Source organism: Talpa europaea (genome assembly GCF_964194135.1).
Source record: "Talpa europaea genome assembly, chromosome: 13".
NCBI classification, from domain to species: Eukaryota; Metazoa; Chordata; class Mammalia; order Eulipotyphla; family Talpidae; genus Talpa; species Talpa europaea.
Window position 1 is genome coordinate 33,253,210 of NC_140080.1, and position 17,534 is coordinate 33,270,743.

The window sequence follows — 17,534 nt, forward strand, 5'->3', positions numbered from 1 at the left end:
GTTGCTGTCGCCGGGCCTGAGTCTCCCCCTGGAAGTTACCTGACCTTCGCCCCGCCCCGCCGCAGGCCCGGGATCCCCGCCGCCCTCTCCTCGGGGGAGGTCGGGGTGCCCGGGCTCGAGACCGTGCCGGGGGCCGCGCGACGGCGTCCTCACGTCCTTCTTCGGGCCGAGCCCCCGGCAGCCCGCGCCCGCCCCGGGCACCCCACCGCGCGCCCCGCAGCCGCCTCGGGCCGGGCTCCCCCAGCCGCTGCCCGCTCGCGACCCCGCGTCCCGCCCCGCGACCCAGACGCTCTCCAGGAGCTCCGGATTAGCGAACAGCAAAAGGCACCACAATATAGGTTTCTAGTAAAGAGTCAAAAAATTGGCCCATCTCTCTTTTTGTTGGTTTTTTTCCGAAGCTGTAAATCAGGATGGTACATATAAATAGGTTCCCTATAAAAACGTCTTTGCCGTTAGCTAGTATTATAAGACAATTTTTGCTAAAGTGAAAATAAAACATTTTGTTATACCTTTTTCCTTTTATAGAAAATAAAAATATTTTTATTTCTTTGTCTCCTGCTCCCTCGCCAGCCGGCGGGCTCCGCTCCGCGTGAGGACGGGGGGCGCGGCGGGCGGCGGGCCCTAGAGGGGCGCCGAGGCCTGCGGGGCGCGCGGGGGCGGCCCGCGGCTGTGTCTGCTGGCGGCGCGCGCGCCGCGGCTGTCCGGGGAGTAGTAAGTCCTGCTGTCGGCCGCGGGGCTCCGCGGCGGCGAGTCCGAGCGCAGCGCGTCGTGCGCGCCGCGCAGGCCGAGGAAGGGCGTGCTCTCGGCCGCCAGCGCCCCGTCCGCGTCGTCGTCCGAGGCCGAGGCCGAGCCGCCGCCCGAGCCGCTGCTCAGGGACAGCGAGTCCCGCGCCGCGCGCGCGCGCTGCGCCGCCAGCCCGTTGAGGCGCGAGCGGCGCCAGCGCCGGGGCCCCGCCGACGTCCTGCGGGACGCGCCGCGGGCGCGCGGCCGGGGCGGCGGCGGGGGCGCGCACTCCTGCGTGGTCTCGTACTCGTCGTCCTCGGGGATGCGGAAGGGGCTGGCGGGCAGGCTGCCCAGGCTGCCGCCCAGCGCGCAGGCCCCGCGCCGCGCCCCCGGCGCCGCCGCCGGGTAGTAGTAGCTGTCGTAGCTGCGCTGCATGTCCGCGCCCGGCCCGGGCCCCGGGGGCGCCGGGTGCCGCAGGAGCGGCTGCTGCTCGGCCAGGCGGTAGCTGATGGGGGCGGCCGGCGGCAGCGACACGGCGTGCGCCGAGTTGGGGGACGTGATCTCGAAAGTCGGCACCTGCGTGGCCAGCGAGTAGTGGAAGTCGACCGGGGAGAGGCGCGCGGGCGTGGTCAGGGCCGACACGTACCTGCGGGGAGAGGAGGCGTCGGCGCGGGGCCAGAAGAGCCGCGGGCCGGGCAGGCTCCCCAGGCGGCCCCGGGCGCACCGGCTCCTCTCGCCCCCCGCGCCGCGCACCGCCTGCCCGGGGCCGCTAGAGGGCCGCGCGAGGTGGGGCCGGGGCCTCCAGGCTCCAGCCTGCGGTGGGGAATCGAGGACGTTTCCAGGTTGTCGCGGCACCCGCTGCCGCGGTGTCACCACCGGTGGGCAGCGGCCGGGCCCGCGGGCGCTCTTGACTCCTGGCCCTGCGGCGCTGCCAAGTCCCGCGAGTCCACCTCCCGGCCCGGCCTCCCACCCGCTCCAGCTTGTCCTGTTTCTGGTGGGGCCTGGGCCTCCAGGTGGCAGCGGGGTTAGGGATACCCGGATGTTCAGCAACACCCCCTTCTACTCTGAAAAGCGTCCCAGTGGGACGCTTAGGGTGATACCACCCCAGGGCCCGCTGGCCCTGCCGAGGCCCCAGTCTGTCATTAACACGCAGACTCCAGCAGATTTTACCTGTCTAGGACCTAGAGGGCCCACCTGAAAAATGGGGATGAGACTCCTGCACGTGCCCTGGGTCTGTGGCGGGAACTGACCTCTCGCTGTGTGGAGAGTCGCGCAGGGAGTCTATGGAATCGTGGTAGGGGGGCACCGCGGCCCTGCGCCGCTCCTCCAGGCTGTAGGCCGCTGCCCTCCGTGCTCGGGCCTCCACACACGCTGGACTGTTGCATTTGCTGGTGCCCACTGATGACAGCATGATGCCCGACTGGGAGTCAGAAGTCAGGCTCTCAGAACGTTCCAGACTCCACGTGTGGCTCTCATGCCTGGGGAAAAGGGAGTTGAGGGGTCAGGAAGGGGCAGGTCAGCTCCCTCGATCCTTCCATTTTCATTCACCGCCCTGCACCGCTCTGGACCCTTGTGCTGTAAGTGCCCCACCCTGGACCTGGGAGGAGGAGGACCAGCATCCTCTCTCGTCCTTCCTTCCTGCCACCAGCCTCCCTCGAGCTTCACCTGCGGGTGTCCTGACTGGGACTCCCCTGGTCCTCAGCCACCTAGCTCAACAGTGCGGCTCCAGTGGCCAATACATAGGAGGCCTGCCTATTCCACAGTCTCCCAGGGAAGGAAGGGCCCAGTGCGTTATTTCTTGAGCTTCTGTGCATCTGTGGACAGGCCTCCCACTTCTGCAGAGGAGGGGGCCACGGTGGATTAGGGTTCATTAGGCCGAGTTTGTGGACAAACTGGGGAAAAGTCATCATATAGCTCTGGGTGCCCGAGTTGGCACTTTATGCCAGATAAGTAATGAGGACCAAAAAAAGGAAAGATCCAGTGGGGTCTTGGTGATGCCGCTGTCCCTGAGACTGAGGACCCGGATGAACACGGGCGGTGGGTTTTGGATTGAAGCCCCCATCACCTGCTTAAGGGATCAGCTCCCGCAGAGCCCAGCCTGGCTGGGAGGTTCTGCTTGTGTCCCCAGGCAGGTGTGTGGTACGCGTGAGCTCAGGGGGCTGCCAGTCTGGGCGGGCCTGGGTGGTGCCCACCTGTGGCTGGAGGTTGGGGTGGCTGTGGAGCAGTGGTGAGAAGGTGAACAGGAGTGGCTCCCGGAGAAAGTGGTCTCAGTTTCCCTCCGGATGACGTGATCTGTGGCTGGCACGTTCTTGGAGATATACTGGAACAGACAGTTGGGGAGGAGTTAGTGGTGGAGTTGGCCCTCCTGCTGGGGACAGGGAAGCTAAAGGTTGGGGAGGGCGGTCCACTGGAAAGGTGACTCAGTATTGGGGCAGTGATGGCCTCCCCCCTCACCCCTCACTTAGGAGGTGGACAAAGAGAGGCTAGTCATCAGGGTGAGGTGAGGCCAGGCTGGCAGGCAGGGCTGAGCAGGGGGTGGGCTGCCTGCTGCCCTGACGTCCTTCAGGGCCATGAGGAGGAGCACTCAGAGGTTGGGAACACGACTCACATCTGCCATCTGGATCTCCTCGGGGTCCAGCCGGGGGTGGCTGGGCCCATTGGCCAAGCTCCGATTCTGATGCGCTGGGCACATGTTCTGCCGGAGGTGGTTGTGCATCTGCTTCCGCTGTTTTCTGCAAGGGGGTGGGTGGGTCAGCCTGGTACACCCAGCACAGTGTATCCGTTTCCAGGGCTCTCCCTCGGGGGACCTCTCTACCTCTGCCTGGGCCTGTTCTGCTGTCTGGGCTCAGGCACCCTCAGTCACCATCCCCTGCAACCATCAGCACCTGCCTGAATTCAGCAGGACCTGAGCACATTCGTGCTGGGCGAGCGTGGCCTCTGCTGAGAGAGCAGACACCACTACTTTCTAGCAACCCTGGGCAACTTAAACTCTCCATGTTTCCCTTTTCTCACCTGTAAAATGGGGTGATCACTTACCCAGTCCAAAGACGATTGAGGATTAAGAGCACAGAAAATATTCAGGCACAGTGCTGGCCTACTTACCCACTCACTCACCCACCCAGTTACTCACCCACTTGCTCACCCCCCTACTCACTCACTCACTCACTCATTTATTCATTTGGTATTTATGTGTCTCGACAGGAGACAGAGCCTGTCCTCATGGAGCTTACTGGTGACTAGGGAAGGCCAGTGATACACGCATAAATAAATGAACAAGATTCTTCAGCCAAGAAAACAGGTTGCTGTGCAGCAAAAGAGACAATAACAAAAACAAAGAGAAACCCCACCAACTGGGAGAACATTTTTGCACCCAACACTAATGATAAAGGACTGATCACAAAAATCTGCAAAGAGCTGATGAGACTCAACAACAACAAAGAAAATAATCCAGTCAAAAAATGGGCAGAAGAGCTAAAAAGAAACTTCTCTGAAGAGGAAATGCAAATGGCCAACAGGCATATGAAAAAATGTTCAACATCACTTGTCATCAGGGAAATGCAAATCAAAACTACCATGAGATACCATCTTACACCAGTGAGAATGGCACATATTAAAAAAACTAGCAACAACAAATGTTGGCGAGGGTGTGGAGAAAAAGGAACTCTTCTGCACTGTTGGTGGGATTGCAAACTGGTCCAACCACTGTGGAAAGCTGTGTGGAGATTTCTGGACCTACTAAACATAGAGCTTCCATATGACCCAGCAATTCCACTCCTAGGTATTTACCCACAGGACACAGAAACATCAATTCCAAAGAACACCTGCACCCCTATGTTTATAGCAGCACTGTTTACAATAGCTAAGCTTTGGAAACAACCCAAATGCCCAAAAATAGATGACTGGATCAAGAAGATGTGGTACATATATACCATGGAATATTACTCAGCATTCAAAAAAGATAAACACATGCAATTTGCTGCAACATGGATGGCGCTGGAAGGGATCATGCTCAGCGAAATAAGCCAAAAAGAAAAAGAAAAATACCGGATGGTCTCACTCATAGCAGGAATCTAGAAAACTTAAATAAGGGACCAGGAAAATGAATAACTATAAGAAAGTGAAAATCAAAATCAACAAAAAACTATGAACCAGAGACACTTTTAGGGGGGCGGGGGCGGGAGGGGAGGGATTGGGGTCAGAATGGGGGGCTGCAATTGTATGGGGAATATAACAATAAAATTTATAAAAAAAAAAAAAAAAAAAAAAAAAAAAAAAAAGAAAACAGGTTGCTGTGGTCAGAGAGTCAAGGCCCTTGGGGCTACTTGACTTTGGCACATATGAAGAGCTCCGTACATCTGTGATCAACAAGTCTGGTGCTGTCATTCCCTTGGCCTAAGCCCCTCCTTGGCCCTCGCTGTGGGCTCTCTCGCCGCCCTCTCGCTGCCCCAGCTGCTGCAGCCTTGGGGAGCTTGTGTCTGCCCCTTCACTGCGCCTGCCCACTCTGGCCTCTGGGCCTGTGTACAGACTACTGTCCACCTGCAGCCCTTCACCTGCTACCTCCCGCGTATCACTCAGGCCCCATCTGAACGCTGCACCCGGAAGAAACACTCCCTGCTCTCCAGCTAAGGTGAGGCAGCCCTGAAGTGTGTTTGTGACCAAAAACCTCTTGCTTACAGCCCAGGCCTTGTGCCTGGTGCAGGGCCTGGTGCCCAGTAGGCGACGGGTTTGCCGAAGAAGGGAGTAAATGCAGTGGGCACTTGCCTTTCTCCCGATTCTTGGCCTTAGTTTTCCTTTTGGGGCCCCGTCTGTCCTTTGGGCTCTCTGAGTCCTACCTCCCTCTAAGGTTTCTGGTCCCGGACTCATGCAGAGCAAGGCTGCTAGGACCTTAGATAGCATAGATGGGGGAGTAGGAGTCAAGATCTAGGGGCTCAGTCCCCCAAGTGTGCCTATGTACAGACCCTTGTTCTTGAGCTATAAAAGGACGTGACACATTTTCCTAGCTCACCTCATTCTCCAACCTTCATTGGCTCCTGATCTGCAGGCAAAACTGAAGACGCCCAGCTTTGCATTCAAGGCCCTGCAGTGCCATTGGGTTCAAGCAGTCTTTCGGATTCACGTCCCTTTTTCCCGAACCCCAGCCCTTTTCCCGCTGCTCGTGCTCCAGGATCCCAGCTGACGCGCTCCACCTTTGTCTTTCAGCCTGCCTGCTTTACCCAGCTCCCAGCTCCCTTCTGACCTCCCTTCTCCTTGTGCTGCGGTCTGTCCCCACCCTTCCTCTGCCCAGAAGTGGGCCCACCCCACCTCCTCTGTGGTCGCCCCTGGACTGCTCCAGGGTGGGACCGGCAGGGCCTTGTGGGGTCTCCTTTGACCCTGCCCATACAGCTTTCCTTTCTGTGCTGCCCACTCCCGCCCAACACTGCCTCAGTGCCTGCCTATGACGGGCTAGGTGCACCCCTGATACCCTTTGAGGTACACACATGCTAGCACGTTCCCAGTTTACAGATGAGCACTCAGAGAGGCGCATCAGTTTGCTCAGGGTTACATGGGAAATGGCACAATTGGATTCAAACCCAGATCTGTCTTCTTCCAAAGCATGTGCTTGTGACTGGTCTAGTTCAGTCTTTGGGGGCCCATCTGCCCTACCAACTCCCCTGCTTCCTGGCTACTCCTTTGGCCCCACCCCTGTCGCAGAGGTCCCAGAAGGGGCAGCTGGGGCTAGGAGGGTGCGGGGATGCTAGGGCAGGTGTGCTAGGTGGGAAGAGAGCTTGTCCTCACACAAGCACCGGGGAGGCCCAACCCGGGTTGGCTGCCCAGGCGGAGTGCCACATGCTCACTTGGTCTTGCAGTAGGCGACCACGCAGACGATGCCCACGACGAGCAGAGCCACACAGATGCCGGTGATGGTCAGGACCCGCTTCTGGTATAGCTCCTCGGCTTCTGTAGAGGCAGAGGATGTGAGGAGCATGGCAGGAGGCAGACCCATGGGGACAGTGGCGCAGAGTCCCCCACAAAGCCCCGGATTCCCTCCAGCTGGGATCCTTCTAGGCTCCTTTCCCTCTTCCCCTCCATCCCCGCTGATCCCCTCCCAACTGCCCTTTCCTAGTTGCCTTCCGTGCCCTCAAACTCTACCCACCCTCAGGTCTGAGCACAAGCGCTACTCTGCGCCCCCCCTTCCCAAGCCCCACGCCCTGCCTGGAGCACCTGAGTGGAAAATGAGGTGGCAGGGGGGGTGGGCGGAGGGGATGGCGGCGCTGGGATGGAGGTGAAGTTCCCAAGGCCATAGAGGAGGCAGCCGAGCATGGCCATAACCCTGCCCATCCCACTATGGCCTGGTGGCTGCAAAGGGCCAAGACGGGCTGAGGAAGCCATTCTTCGTGATGGTGAATGGATAGACCCTGGGAAAAGTGTGGCTTGCTACTTCAGCCTCTCTGACTTGTTTTGACCTGGTGGCAGGACACCAGACCCAGAGGCTGGACTTAGTTGGGATACCAGGTCAGGAGAAAGACAGAACACATGAGGTCTGAGGAGGGGGTGACTGGAAAAAGGCCTTTCTTTGTTTCTCCCTGCAGCCTGGCAGGGCTGCGGCCCTTGTCCACTCCAGCCTCTCACCTCAACTTGTGAGAAGGCCCCAAGCAGCAGCATAGCCCCCTGGCATCTAGGACAGGCCTGTGCTCAAGGAGCAGCCCCCACCCTTTCAGAGTTACTGAGCTAGGCTGGGCCTCTAAGTACTCAAAAAGACCTGACCATCCCCTCCAGCTCCCACTTCTTGGTGGGGCAGCCCCTACCCTTCCAACACAGAGAAAGCCAGGAGGAAGAAGAGGAAAAGGTGACAGCACCAGTCACAGTCGGGCCTACAGCCTAGACCTCCACCCTAACCCCACCTGCCCACCTGGCTTGTCCCTCCCCTAGCGCAGGGATGAGTGGGCTGGACCCCAGTGCCTTGTGGAGCCCCCGGAAATGACCTAAACCCTTGGGTTTGCAGAACCTTCTGTGGCAGAGGGAGACCCGCCAGCAAATGCCCAGGACACACCCCGTACACCCACATGTTCGGGACTGTGGCTCTGACATGCAGACCCTTCACAGACACATGCTCTTACACTTGTCCAGGCAAGTGTCCAGAGAGTCGCGCGCACACAAATGCCACAGACACACAACCGCGTGGATTCTTAAATAGCCCTCCAGCCCAGACCCCCACCTCGGCTCTGTGTCTGCATCCTGCATCACTCTCCAGTTGCCAAGTCCTTCGGTTACTTCCTTCCCTGTTAGGTGACCCCTCCTGCCACGCCCCCCCCAACCCCCCCCCCCAATCCCTCCTGGGTTTCCTCCTTCACTGGCCTGTTCTTTCTCAATCTCAGGGGCTGCTCCCTCATCTCTTTGGGATGGCTAGACCGAAGCCCTGGTCCCACGCCCTCTGTCCAGGCCTGCTCCACCCTTTCCTGGTGGTCAGCCCCAGCCTGTTATTCTCCATGACTCCCTGTATCTCAGCCACGGGCAGACCCGTCAGGGAATTCTGATGCTCTCCCTCCCAAGTGCTCCCGCGCTGACCTCTTCCCACCATCCCTGCGGCCAACAGCCTCCTCCACCCGGACTCCCCCCTGCACAGCGGGGCACCATCTGACTTCTGATCCTATTCCTTCACTTCTATTCCTCCCACCCTGCTCCCAGGAAATGTCCTAAGACATTGGGTTTCCAGAACTTTCTGTGGCAGAGGGAGACCTGCCAGCAAGCACCCAGGGGCAGGGTGGGTGGAAGCCATGTTCAGGACTGTGGCTCTCTGACACGCAGACCCAGTCTGTGCTCTGCCCTGGAGCCACACTGATTTACCACCATCGAGCATGCGCCTGAAAATTCAGGGGCTCCCCACTGTAATATGCATAAGTAGCTTTACCATGTGGTCCCTGCCTTTCTCTTAGATCTCATCTGTGGTGCTCGCCCCATGTCTGTTTCGCTCCAGCGGCACTGGCAGTCTTTCTGTCCTGAGAGAGGCATGCCCACTCCGACCACACCACCCCCACACCATCCCTAATGCGGAGCCCCCTGCCTCAGGCACTCTCCCCAGCTCTCTGAGGGCCTCTCAGGTTTCAGCCCAAATGTTCCTTTCTTGGACATCCCACAATTACAGCTTTAGGTTGGGGCTGCAGGGCTCACTCCCCCCCGCCCCTCGCCCCTCGATCCCCAGTCCCGACCACTTGGAGTGGCCTCGCTCTCCTGGCCGGCACTTTCTTCATAGCACTTACACCTCCTGCTGGCTTTCTGCCTCACCCTGGGAATCTGAAAGGCAGGTGGGCAGGGACTCTAACTTGGAGGCTCAGTAAATGTCTGTTGACTTTGTGAGTGAATGAATCAAAGACACACATTCACAGAGGCTCATACCCACCCCCTTGCCCTGGCAGCTCTGCCTGCATGACACTCAGCCCTGAGCAGACATCCCGCCCCGCCCCGCCCTCCACGTATGCGCATCCTGTACTGGAGCCCTAAGTGGGCGTAAGCACGTCCACCCCCCCACGACAACATACACACCGCACACCTACAGATTCACCCTTGTGCACCTGCCACCATCACACAGATCCCACACGGGCTCGACCCCTCTCCCGACCCGGTCGTGGTGTGTAGACCACACGCTTACACACAGACGGTAACTGAGCTCTGTTTTCTGTGGAGAAGTCAGGGGCTCGGTGGTAGGAGAACCAGGGCCTCTCTGAACCTGTCTCTAGAACATTCTTTTCATAACTGCAGGCTCACACCCAAGGCACAACCCCACCAAAGCCTTGACCCTCCGAACCCTGCTCCTCTCCTGCTGCAGTATGGCGGGACTCTTGAGGCTGGGCTGGACTCCCAGCACAGAGCCAGAGAGCTGCAAAGACTAACCCTCAACGTCCTTTCCTGCCCAAGGGGGCAGTGTCGGGAGGGAGGTAAGCTTCTGAGCGGGGAGGCAGGCACCAGAGGTCCCCCACTCCACACCCTCGCTGGTCTTGCCCACAGAAGAACACGTGTGCCATCATGGGGGCAGATCATGGAGGGAGTGACAGCCTCAAGCAGATGGCCAAGCCTGGCAGACATACACAGGGCAGGGGCGGAGACATACTCGTGTTACCAGCCGGGTGCAGGATGGACAGCAATGGCAATGGCAATGGGCACAGGGAGGAGGACTAAAGTCAGGTGGGAAGGCACGCCTCTCTGCACAGCTCTCCGAGCCAGGACCCCACGGCCTCTGGACACTGGCTCTCCAGGGCTCTGTCTCGTCTCGTCTGGTTGCACCATCTCAGGGGGCCCTCCCGGAGCACTGGGACTCCTAGTGACGGGCCCCACACTGGGGGTGCAGTCTGGTACCCTGCTGGTCATGAGCTTCGCTTGTCTCCCCAACATCAACACAGTTTGTGATAGCACATCGTGATGGGGCCAAGGGAGACTTTTGGACTCATCCCTTTTCCGCTTTTGGGGAAAGGAAAACCAAATATCCAGCACACATGGTGTCAGAGGCTGCGGAGAGGGGCTGTGTGGATGGTGCTGAGTGACACATAGAGGCTCCGTACCCTTTAGTTCAAATCCAAGGTGCTCTGGCAGTGCAGAAGAGAGGCGGGTCAGAGAGGGGCAGGGATGGAGGGAGAGAGACAGATAGAGACAGAGACGGGGAGGGGGGAGGGGGAGAGAGAGAGAGAAACGTTGGTCAGGACTCTTCAGACACCGGCGGCCAGCCTGTGAGGTGAAAGCAGGTTAGTCATGTTCCCTCCCGGCCCCTGAGCTCCTGCCCTGGCACCCCGTCCCCAGGAGCACCCCCGAGAGGGGTGGAGAGAGGAAATGTGAGGATCAGCAGGCAGGGCAGGTTCTTTAGAGATGAGCTGTGGGGTTAGTACCTGGTGGGAGGCAGAGGCACAGGAGTCAGTTGGCAGATGTCCGGGGAGGAAAGGGGAGCAGGAGTGGGGGCTGCGGCATCCCCACTGCCTCCCTCCCAGCTCCACTGCCAGGCCCTCAGCACCCTCATGCCCTGGTGGAGACAGCTTGCCGGACTCCAAGCTCATTCCTAGGCCTTGCTCAGGAGGAGAGCACAGGGTACCCAGAAAGGCCCCTTGTCCCCTCCGGCCCCGCAGGCTGCGCTGGCCTGCCCGTCTACTCAGAGCCTGGGCATGGACACTGTATTTGAGGGGAGCAGGAAGGGGAGGAAGAGGAGGCTTCAGATGACAGGGGGCTTCTCCACGTGATACCCCCAACACCCTACAAACCTACTGGGGCTGGGTCACATGGTCCGAGCCTGCCTTCACTACTCAGAAAAGCAAACTGAACTCAAAGAGTTGAGTGGGTTATTTGTGGGACACGTGTGCCCCCGGTCTCCTGACAGCACTCTATGAAGCGGGATCATGTCAACAAGCCATTTTCTGGGCTTGTGGGGTACACACCCATGCCACTGAAGGGTTAAATTCAAGGGCCCTGCCTGAACGTCAGCTCTGCCACTGGCCCCTATGCCAAGCCGCCCAGCTCTCAGGATCTAATCTGTTAGATCAGGCCTGGCTCTGGGGTCTCTTGGAGGTCTGCAACCAGGTTATGTTTCAGAATCATCCAGATGAGCAGAACCAGACAGAAGCCCTGAAATCTCAACAGTGTTTCTGGAAAGTTTATCTATCATTGTAACGGAGCAGGGAGAACCCATCTGCAGGCTTTGAATCTCCGTTTTACCCTTAATTTGCTGTGTGGATGTGGGCAAGTCATAGCCTCTGCTTCCTCATCTGTAAAGAGCGCCGGCCTGCAGGGAGAGGCGCCGGTGCAGACCCGGGCAGTACGAGGCTCAGCACGCATGCAGAGGCCCGGCCAGCGAGCCCTAACTGCCCAATCCGCCTCCTCCCAATGCACGCAATAAGCTCGGCTAGAACCAGATTCTGATGTTCGCAATCCCCTCAGAGGGAGGACATCAGCAGGAAGTCCTATGCATTAGCCACCCTTGATCTCTCCTCTGATAGGGATTACAGAGGGTTCTGTGTTTAGAAAAGAGTAGGTGAGCTGGGTGGCTTGGAGCCAGGGGCCAAGACAGCTCTGACTGACAAGGCCTGGAGGAGATCTCTGGGATTCTGGACCCCAGTTCCATGCAGAAACCACGGTCTCAAAGAACTAACCCAGCCCTTCCCAACATGTGCCCTCTGCGCTCCTGTGAAAAGCCAGGCCAGGAGGGACCGCGAATGGCAGTCTTACTCTTACAGCTTGGAGGCAGGAGAGAGCTGCCATGAGCACTGTAAGTTCACTCTTCTAGGGCCTCCTGGGCTGGCCAGTACAAACTTGACAAACTCAAGGGTTCTTGGCAGCAATCAGAGTAGTTAGTTACTCTGTGGCCTCAGGGATCCTCCAGGCGGCTGGAGAGAGCTTGCATTGTTTGGCTTTCCAGTCCTGCTCTCCTGAGAGAGAATGGCCTGCTTGACCATGGTGCCCAGGATGCCAGTTTATAGAGGTGGTCTAGGCCCCACTTGGTGGTTGTATTAGCTGAGGCAGCAGGGGTTCAGTGGCGCTAAGACACTTTTCTGAGGTCACATAGCAAATAGGAGGAGGAAGGGAGACTGGAGGCCATGGCTGTTCCTGCCCCACTGACTCTGAGCAGATGTGACTGGCTATTTCTGAGGACGGTGACCACCTGGAGAAGTGAGCAAGGCTACTAGAGCTATTTGTATTTTCTTCTGCATGGAAAACCAAGTAGTATCACAGCAGCTCTTGGGATTCCTGACTGATCTCCTTGAGGCAAACGGCAGTACTGTTTTGGGTGGACCAGTGGTGATGGGCAGGACTGGTGATGCCACTGAGAGCTTGGTCAGTCCCCAGGATGGCAGCCTAGCTCCCCTGTCACTGGGATGGAGTCTGAGTGGCCTGTGACTATGTCTGCTGCTGCAAGGAAAATAGTCTCCCACTCAGCAGCCAGAATGGATTGGCATCACCGAATCACAGACAGGTTCTCCTGGGCAGAAGTTTGCATACTGACCAGTAACCATGGTGACCTGATGCTGGACTCCCAGTAGGGCCAGGCTTACCAGACAATATGCAAAGTCTTCATCCTGCACGTGTCCCGGGATATATAGTCAGGGGGGGCTGGACCCGAAGGCCACAATGGGGACCCAGGGCTCATGCTCGTGAGTTGGAGCAGGTGTTTGCAGGTGTGAGCATGCCTGTGTGCCGTGTGTGGGCATGTGAGTTTGGGCTTCTGTGTTTCAGCACATGCACATAGGTATGAGCACGTGGGTGTGTCTGTATGTGTGTACGTGACTGTATATGTGTGTGCGTGCCCAGCAGCGTGTGCTCTTTTACACGGAGGGATAAACAGATGCACAAGTTTTGACTCTTAGAAGTCAGAGGGGCTATTGTGGCCACAGTTTTCCCAGTCTCTGCACCAGGCAACCTGGTCTGGAGGTGACATCTGGGGAGTGTGGAGTCAGACACTTAGCTGGGAGCCAACCCTCTGGGGATCCGAGGCTGGCCCTCCTGCCACAGCCCTGCACCAACTCAGCTGTGTGAAGCAATGGCACAGGACCTCTGCTTGCTTCCTTTATGCACCATGTCATTTCACCCTCACAGCAACCCTTAGACATTTTTGCTACTCTCGCCCTTTCACAGATGAGAAAACCAACTGGGAAAGGTGAAATGAGGCCCAGAATTAGTAAACTCAGCTGCTGGCATTGTTAGCTGGCTCTATCTGAATCTAGAGCCTGAACCTTGAAGCTGTCAATGTTCACTACCTTTCTATTAATTATCTGGGGCTGGGGAAGGCTCAGTAAGGCTTCTGACTGACCTACCAGGGCAGGTAAAACTTGGATACAGCATGAAGCATCCAGAGTAATGTGCTTGAAGAGTATAAATCCTTTACCAAAAGGTAGGATAATTCATGTAGCACTGGCAGGAAGGCCTGGCTGCATTTCCAGGCTCTTTTCTGGGCTCCAGGGTGCTGACCCTCCAGCAGATCAGAACTGAGAGCTGAAGCAGCCTAGCTGGCAGAGAAGCCTTGGATGGTAGCCGAGTTCCACAGGTTCTGCGGCTCTGGTTCAGGATGGGCTGGGCCTCCCTGTCTACAAGAGTCCCATAGGCCTGGGAGGCTCTGGGCCTAAGGGTGAAAAGGGGTTGGTGCTCCATTGCCTCTCCCCCATGGTGCTCAGTGCTGCCTGACTGCTCTGGCCACTTCTGGGGGCCCCTTCTCATCTATGGTGCTCCACTGGGACAGCATCTGACTCTGCAATTCTTTTTGGAGCCTGAGTTCTAGAGAATTCTATTGGGCTACATCTCCTGCAAACAGGCTTCAGCCTTATCCCCGTGGCTTTCCTCCTTGGCCTCTAACTGGAGAGGCCTAGGGAGAGGACAGACCCCCAGTCTATTAAGAGAGTTGACCGTCTGGGCTGACCAGCCCCCACTTCCCTCTCCAAGTCTTGGTTTCCAGGTTTCCTTCTCCAAGGAGAGGAAAAAGAGGGGGGGGGGGAGTGGGTAGTTCCAATTTCTAGGTTTTTGTGTTGTGGCGAGGATAACTGGCAAGGTTCATTTGTCCACCTTGAGACCCACGCTCCCCCTACCCCAAGCCCTAAAATCCCTCTTCATCATAGGCTACCTAAATGGTCTGCTGGGTCTTGCCCTGGCATCTTCCGCACTCCACCCCTCAATGCCCTGGCATCATTGTTCTGTTTCCTCACAGCTCTTGGGACCTGGTGGTCCTCTTTGCAGGGGAGGAGGAAGGTGGGCGGAGGAGGGACCAAGTGTGCTCTGGGGGATGGATGACGAGGTCTGGTCTCACGGGCCAACTGACTACCAGGCCCCAAACATAGGCCATGGCTAACCAGTGGCTTCTCCTCGGCTCCACCTCCACCTGGTGGTAATGGAAGGAACTGCTCCCAGACCCACAATTAGGGCCTCAGGCTGGGGCTGTAGGGCTCACTCCCCCAACTTCACCACCCTCGTCCCACCATCAAACCAGAAACTCCAACCTTAGAAGTGGGAGAAGGGAGGGAATGAAGTCTTGAAGGGGACTCAGACCAGTGAGATCCTGGACAGTCACCAATTGCCCCTTGAGTCCTCATTTCCTCCAGCTTTCAGCATCCACAGCAAGCTACCTGGCCCCGCCCCCAAATCCTGTAGCACATCGACTCCTGGGGTCTTTGGCGTCATGGAAACCTTGCCCTGGGGCGTGTTCTCCCTTGATCCCCCCTTGCCCACTCTTCCCCATCACCCCACACCAAAATAAAACAAACTCTGGCCAGACCCAAAGACAGAACCTTTCTCTCTCAAACAGACCAACACACACAAGCACACACTCCCTACCCGGCCCCCTCAGCAGCCTGACCTCCTCAAACAGGCTTCTGAGGCAGGTGAGGGCGCTACAAATGCTTCCTCCCATTCTGGCCAGGCTGCCTGACCCCAGCGGTGGTGAAGAGGCCTGAGCGCGGTGCCAGCTGCTACATAGAGAATTTGGCGTATGGCGCCCAGGTAGCGAAGTAGCTTCTGAGGTGGGGTGGTGGAGGGTGGATGGGTCTACAGAGGCTCTACAGATGGGTCTACAGAGCCTCTACAGAGGCTCAACCCTGAGAGAAGCCCGGGTCACCCCGTGTCCCCTCTAGCCTCACTAAGCAAGGCCCCGCCCCTCCCACAGGGGAGACTGTCAGTCACCAGGGAAGAGAAGAAATAGAAGAAAGAGACATACTGGAGAAGTTGACCATTGCGAACTGCTGACACCTGTCCCCGGTGTATCCCACAGGACACCTACCAAAAGAAAGAAAACCAGAAAGAGAGAGCCAGGATAGCAAGACACAGGTATTGCAACACCCCGGCACAGGCTCCTGCCAATGCCAGCTGGGTTCCTTGCCACCGTTACCATTTGTACTGGCCTTGCCACTCTGCCCCTTACCTGTAGCCCTGAACTTTAAACCCAAGGATTAGGCCAAAAATGAAAAACAAAGCAAAACAAAACAAAACAAAAGAACTAACAAACCAAAATACAAAAAAGAAAAGAGAAACAAAACAGTAACAGCCAAAGATCAAAACAACCAACACCCCTGGCCCTACGCCCTACATCGGGGGGACTGCACCCGGAAGTTTTCTAAGGAGCAGGGACTCGTGTTTGTTTCTTCAAACATACTTTGCTTAGGATCTGGCATGTACAATCGCAAAGGCAGTTTCTCCAAACATCTCTGTCCGAAGAATCCGTTTGGACATCTGGAGAAGGAAAAGGGGAAAAATCACAGAACAAACTGGCATCATCCGCGAGGCTCAGGTTAGAAATCAAAGTGCACAGTGATGAATGAGAAAACCAAGTCAGGCGCTGGGGCACACTCGTCGCTGAAGGGGCTGGGGGCAGGGCTGGGTGGAGGGCTCGGGAATCTTCAACTTTCTCTAACAGATGTGGCTCTGAGGGTGGTGGGGGAGGCAGGGCTGGGAGGAGGATGGTTGGGGGAAGCGGGGTGGGGCTCTGGGAGCTCAGGACCTAATCGTCTTCATGTCGCTGGACTTTCCTTCTCACCTGACGGTGCCCCAGGAACTGTAGCCACTTGGTGGCAGTCAGTCAGCGGGCAGGGTGCTAGGAGCCTTCTGGAATCCCAAATCCGGGAGCCGCTCCTTCCCGTTCCCACCCACGGGTTCTCTCAGGTCCCCAGGGAGGTTTTCTCAAGCATGAAACGGCTCCCAGAAAGCTCAGATGTGAACTCGGGAAAGCCGCTGTGGACTGTGCCCAAGACACAGGGGGCCTTGGAAATGTCTCATCTGTTCTCTCAAACAGGGTTCTGTGGCCAAATAAGTTCAGGAAATCCACTCTCAGCATTCTTTATGGAGGTGCAGTGCATGCTAGCATGGGAAAGGCTGTGCAAAGTTTTGCAGGAGGAAGCAGCTCAGCTTTCTGGCCTGTCCCAAATCTGTTTGACCATGGAAGTTGTTTCTGAGGAGCCCTCACGGACACGGGTGGGGAAGGCTACCCTGGAGCAAAAGGCATGGGAGAGGCATGGGAGGCTGGGGAGGAGCCCGAATTACCAGCCTCCCACAGCTGGCCTGCCAAGCCAGGAGCAGGGCATCTGGCCGCAGGTGGCAAGAACCACAGTGGGGGCTAGAGCCGCCTTCCAGTGGGTCCTGGAGCCTGGTCCACTTGAGGGGAACTGGCTGCCGGGACACCTGTCCTTTCCTTGTGACTTGTCCTCCCCTTCTGCCTGGCTCTGGTGGGCACTGGTTCCCCCACGCTGCTGCCTCTAGAGCTGCAAACACCACCCTTTTCAGTTCCCTGACGTTGTCCTCACTCCCAAGGTACACTGCCTTCTGCTCTCTGGCGGCCACCCCGCCTCCCCCAGTGAGTCCCTGTCTTGAAGATTTCTGGGAGACATGCCCAGCCCTGTACTCTCCTCTGAACTCCCGTGAGGCCAGAGATCTAGGGTAGCTTACCGACAGGGCCAGGCTGACACCCCGTCCCCTTACTCAGAGCTGGATCTCTGCCGCCTCAGCCTTTTCTCCCTTCGGAAATTCGGTAATAACCATCGCCAGTGTCCCCCAATACTAGGTCACTGTTTAGGGTTAATGGGGAAGCTTCTTCAGGAGGAGTCTGCCGGCCACCTGCTCGCGTGCTAGTGACTGCGCCACCTGCCAGCAGCCCCTTGAGCTTGCAGTGCTGGGCGGCCATGGGCTGTCACAGTCATGAAGACCCTGTGCCCCGTCTAGACTGGCGGAATGGGGGAGGCTGGTGGACAGAGAGCGGGAGTGTCTCTGGGCCTGGATGGCACCTCCTTGCGGAGATGATGTGTGTACAGGTATGCCTGGAAAATGGGTGGTGGTGGGGGCTGGGCAGTGTCTGGAGAAAGGGGCGTCCTATGAAGTTGATGCACTCG

General features: G+C 57.7%; 1 protein-coding gene across 6 annotated transcripts in view; it reads right to left on the reverse strand.

Moving 5' to 3' along the window:
- Positions 1-621: 621 nt before the first annotated feature.
- Positions 622-17,534, reverse strand: part of NRG2 (neuregulin 2) — a gene marked incomplete at both ends in the record, with an annotated part of 178,408 nt that continues 161,495 nt past the window's right edge. For 3 of the 6 annotated variants that reach the window (XM_084252341.1, XM_084252340.1, XM_084252338.1), the window contains 7 exons: positions 622-1,369; positions 1,974-2,201; positions 2,916-3,043; positions 3,332-3,455; positions 6,558-6,660; positions 10,257-10,280; positions 15,374-15,432. In XM_084252341.1, coding sequence (XP_084108467.1) covers positions 622-1,369; positions 1,974-2,201; positions 2,916-3,043; positions 3,332-3,455; positions 6,558-6,660; positions 10,257-10,280; positions 15,374-15,432 — 1,414 coding nt within the window. Of the gene's footprint in view, positions 1,370-1,973; positions 2,202-2,915; positions 3,044-3,331; positions 3,456-6,557; positions 6,661-10,256; positions 10,281-15,373; positions 15,433-15,808; positions 15,886-17,534 lie in introns of all 6 variants that reach the window. The other 3 variants (XM_084252339.1, XM_084252337.1, XM_084252342.1) reach the window with 1 other exon arrangement.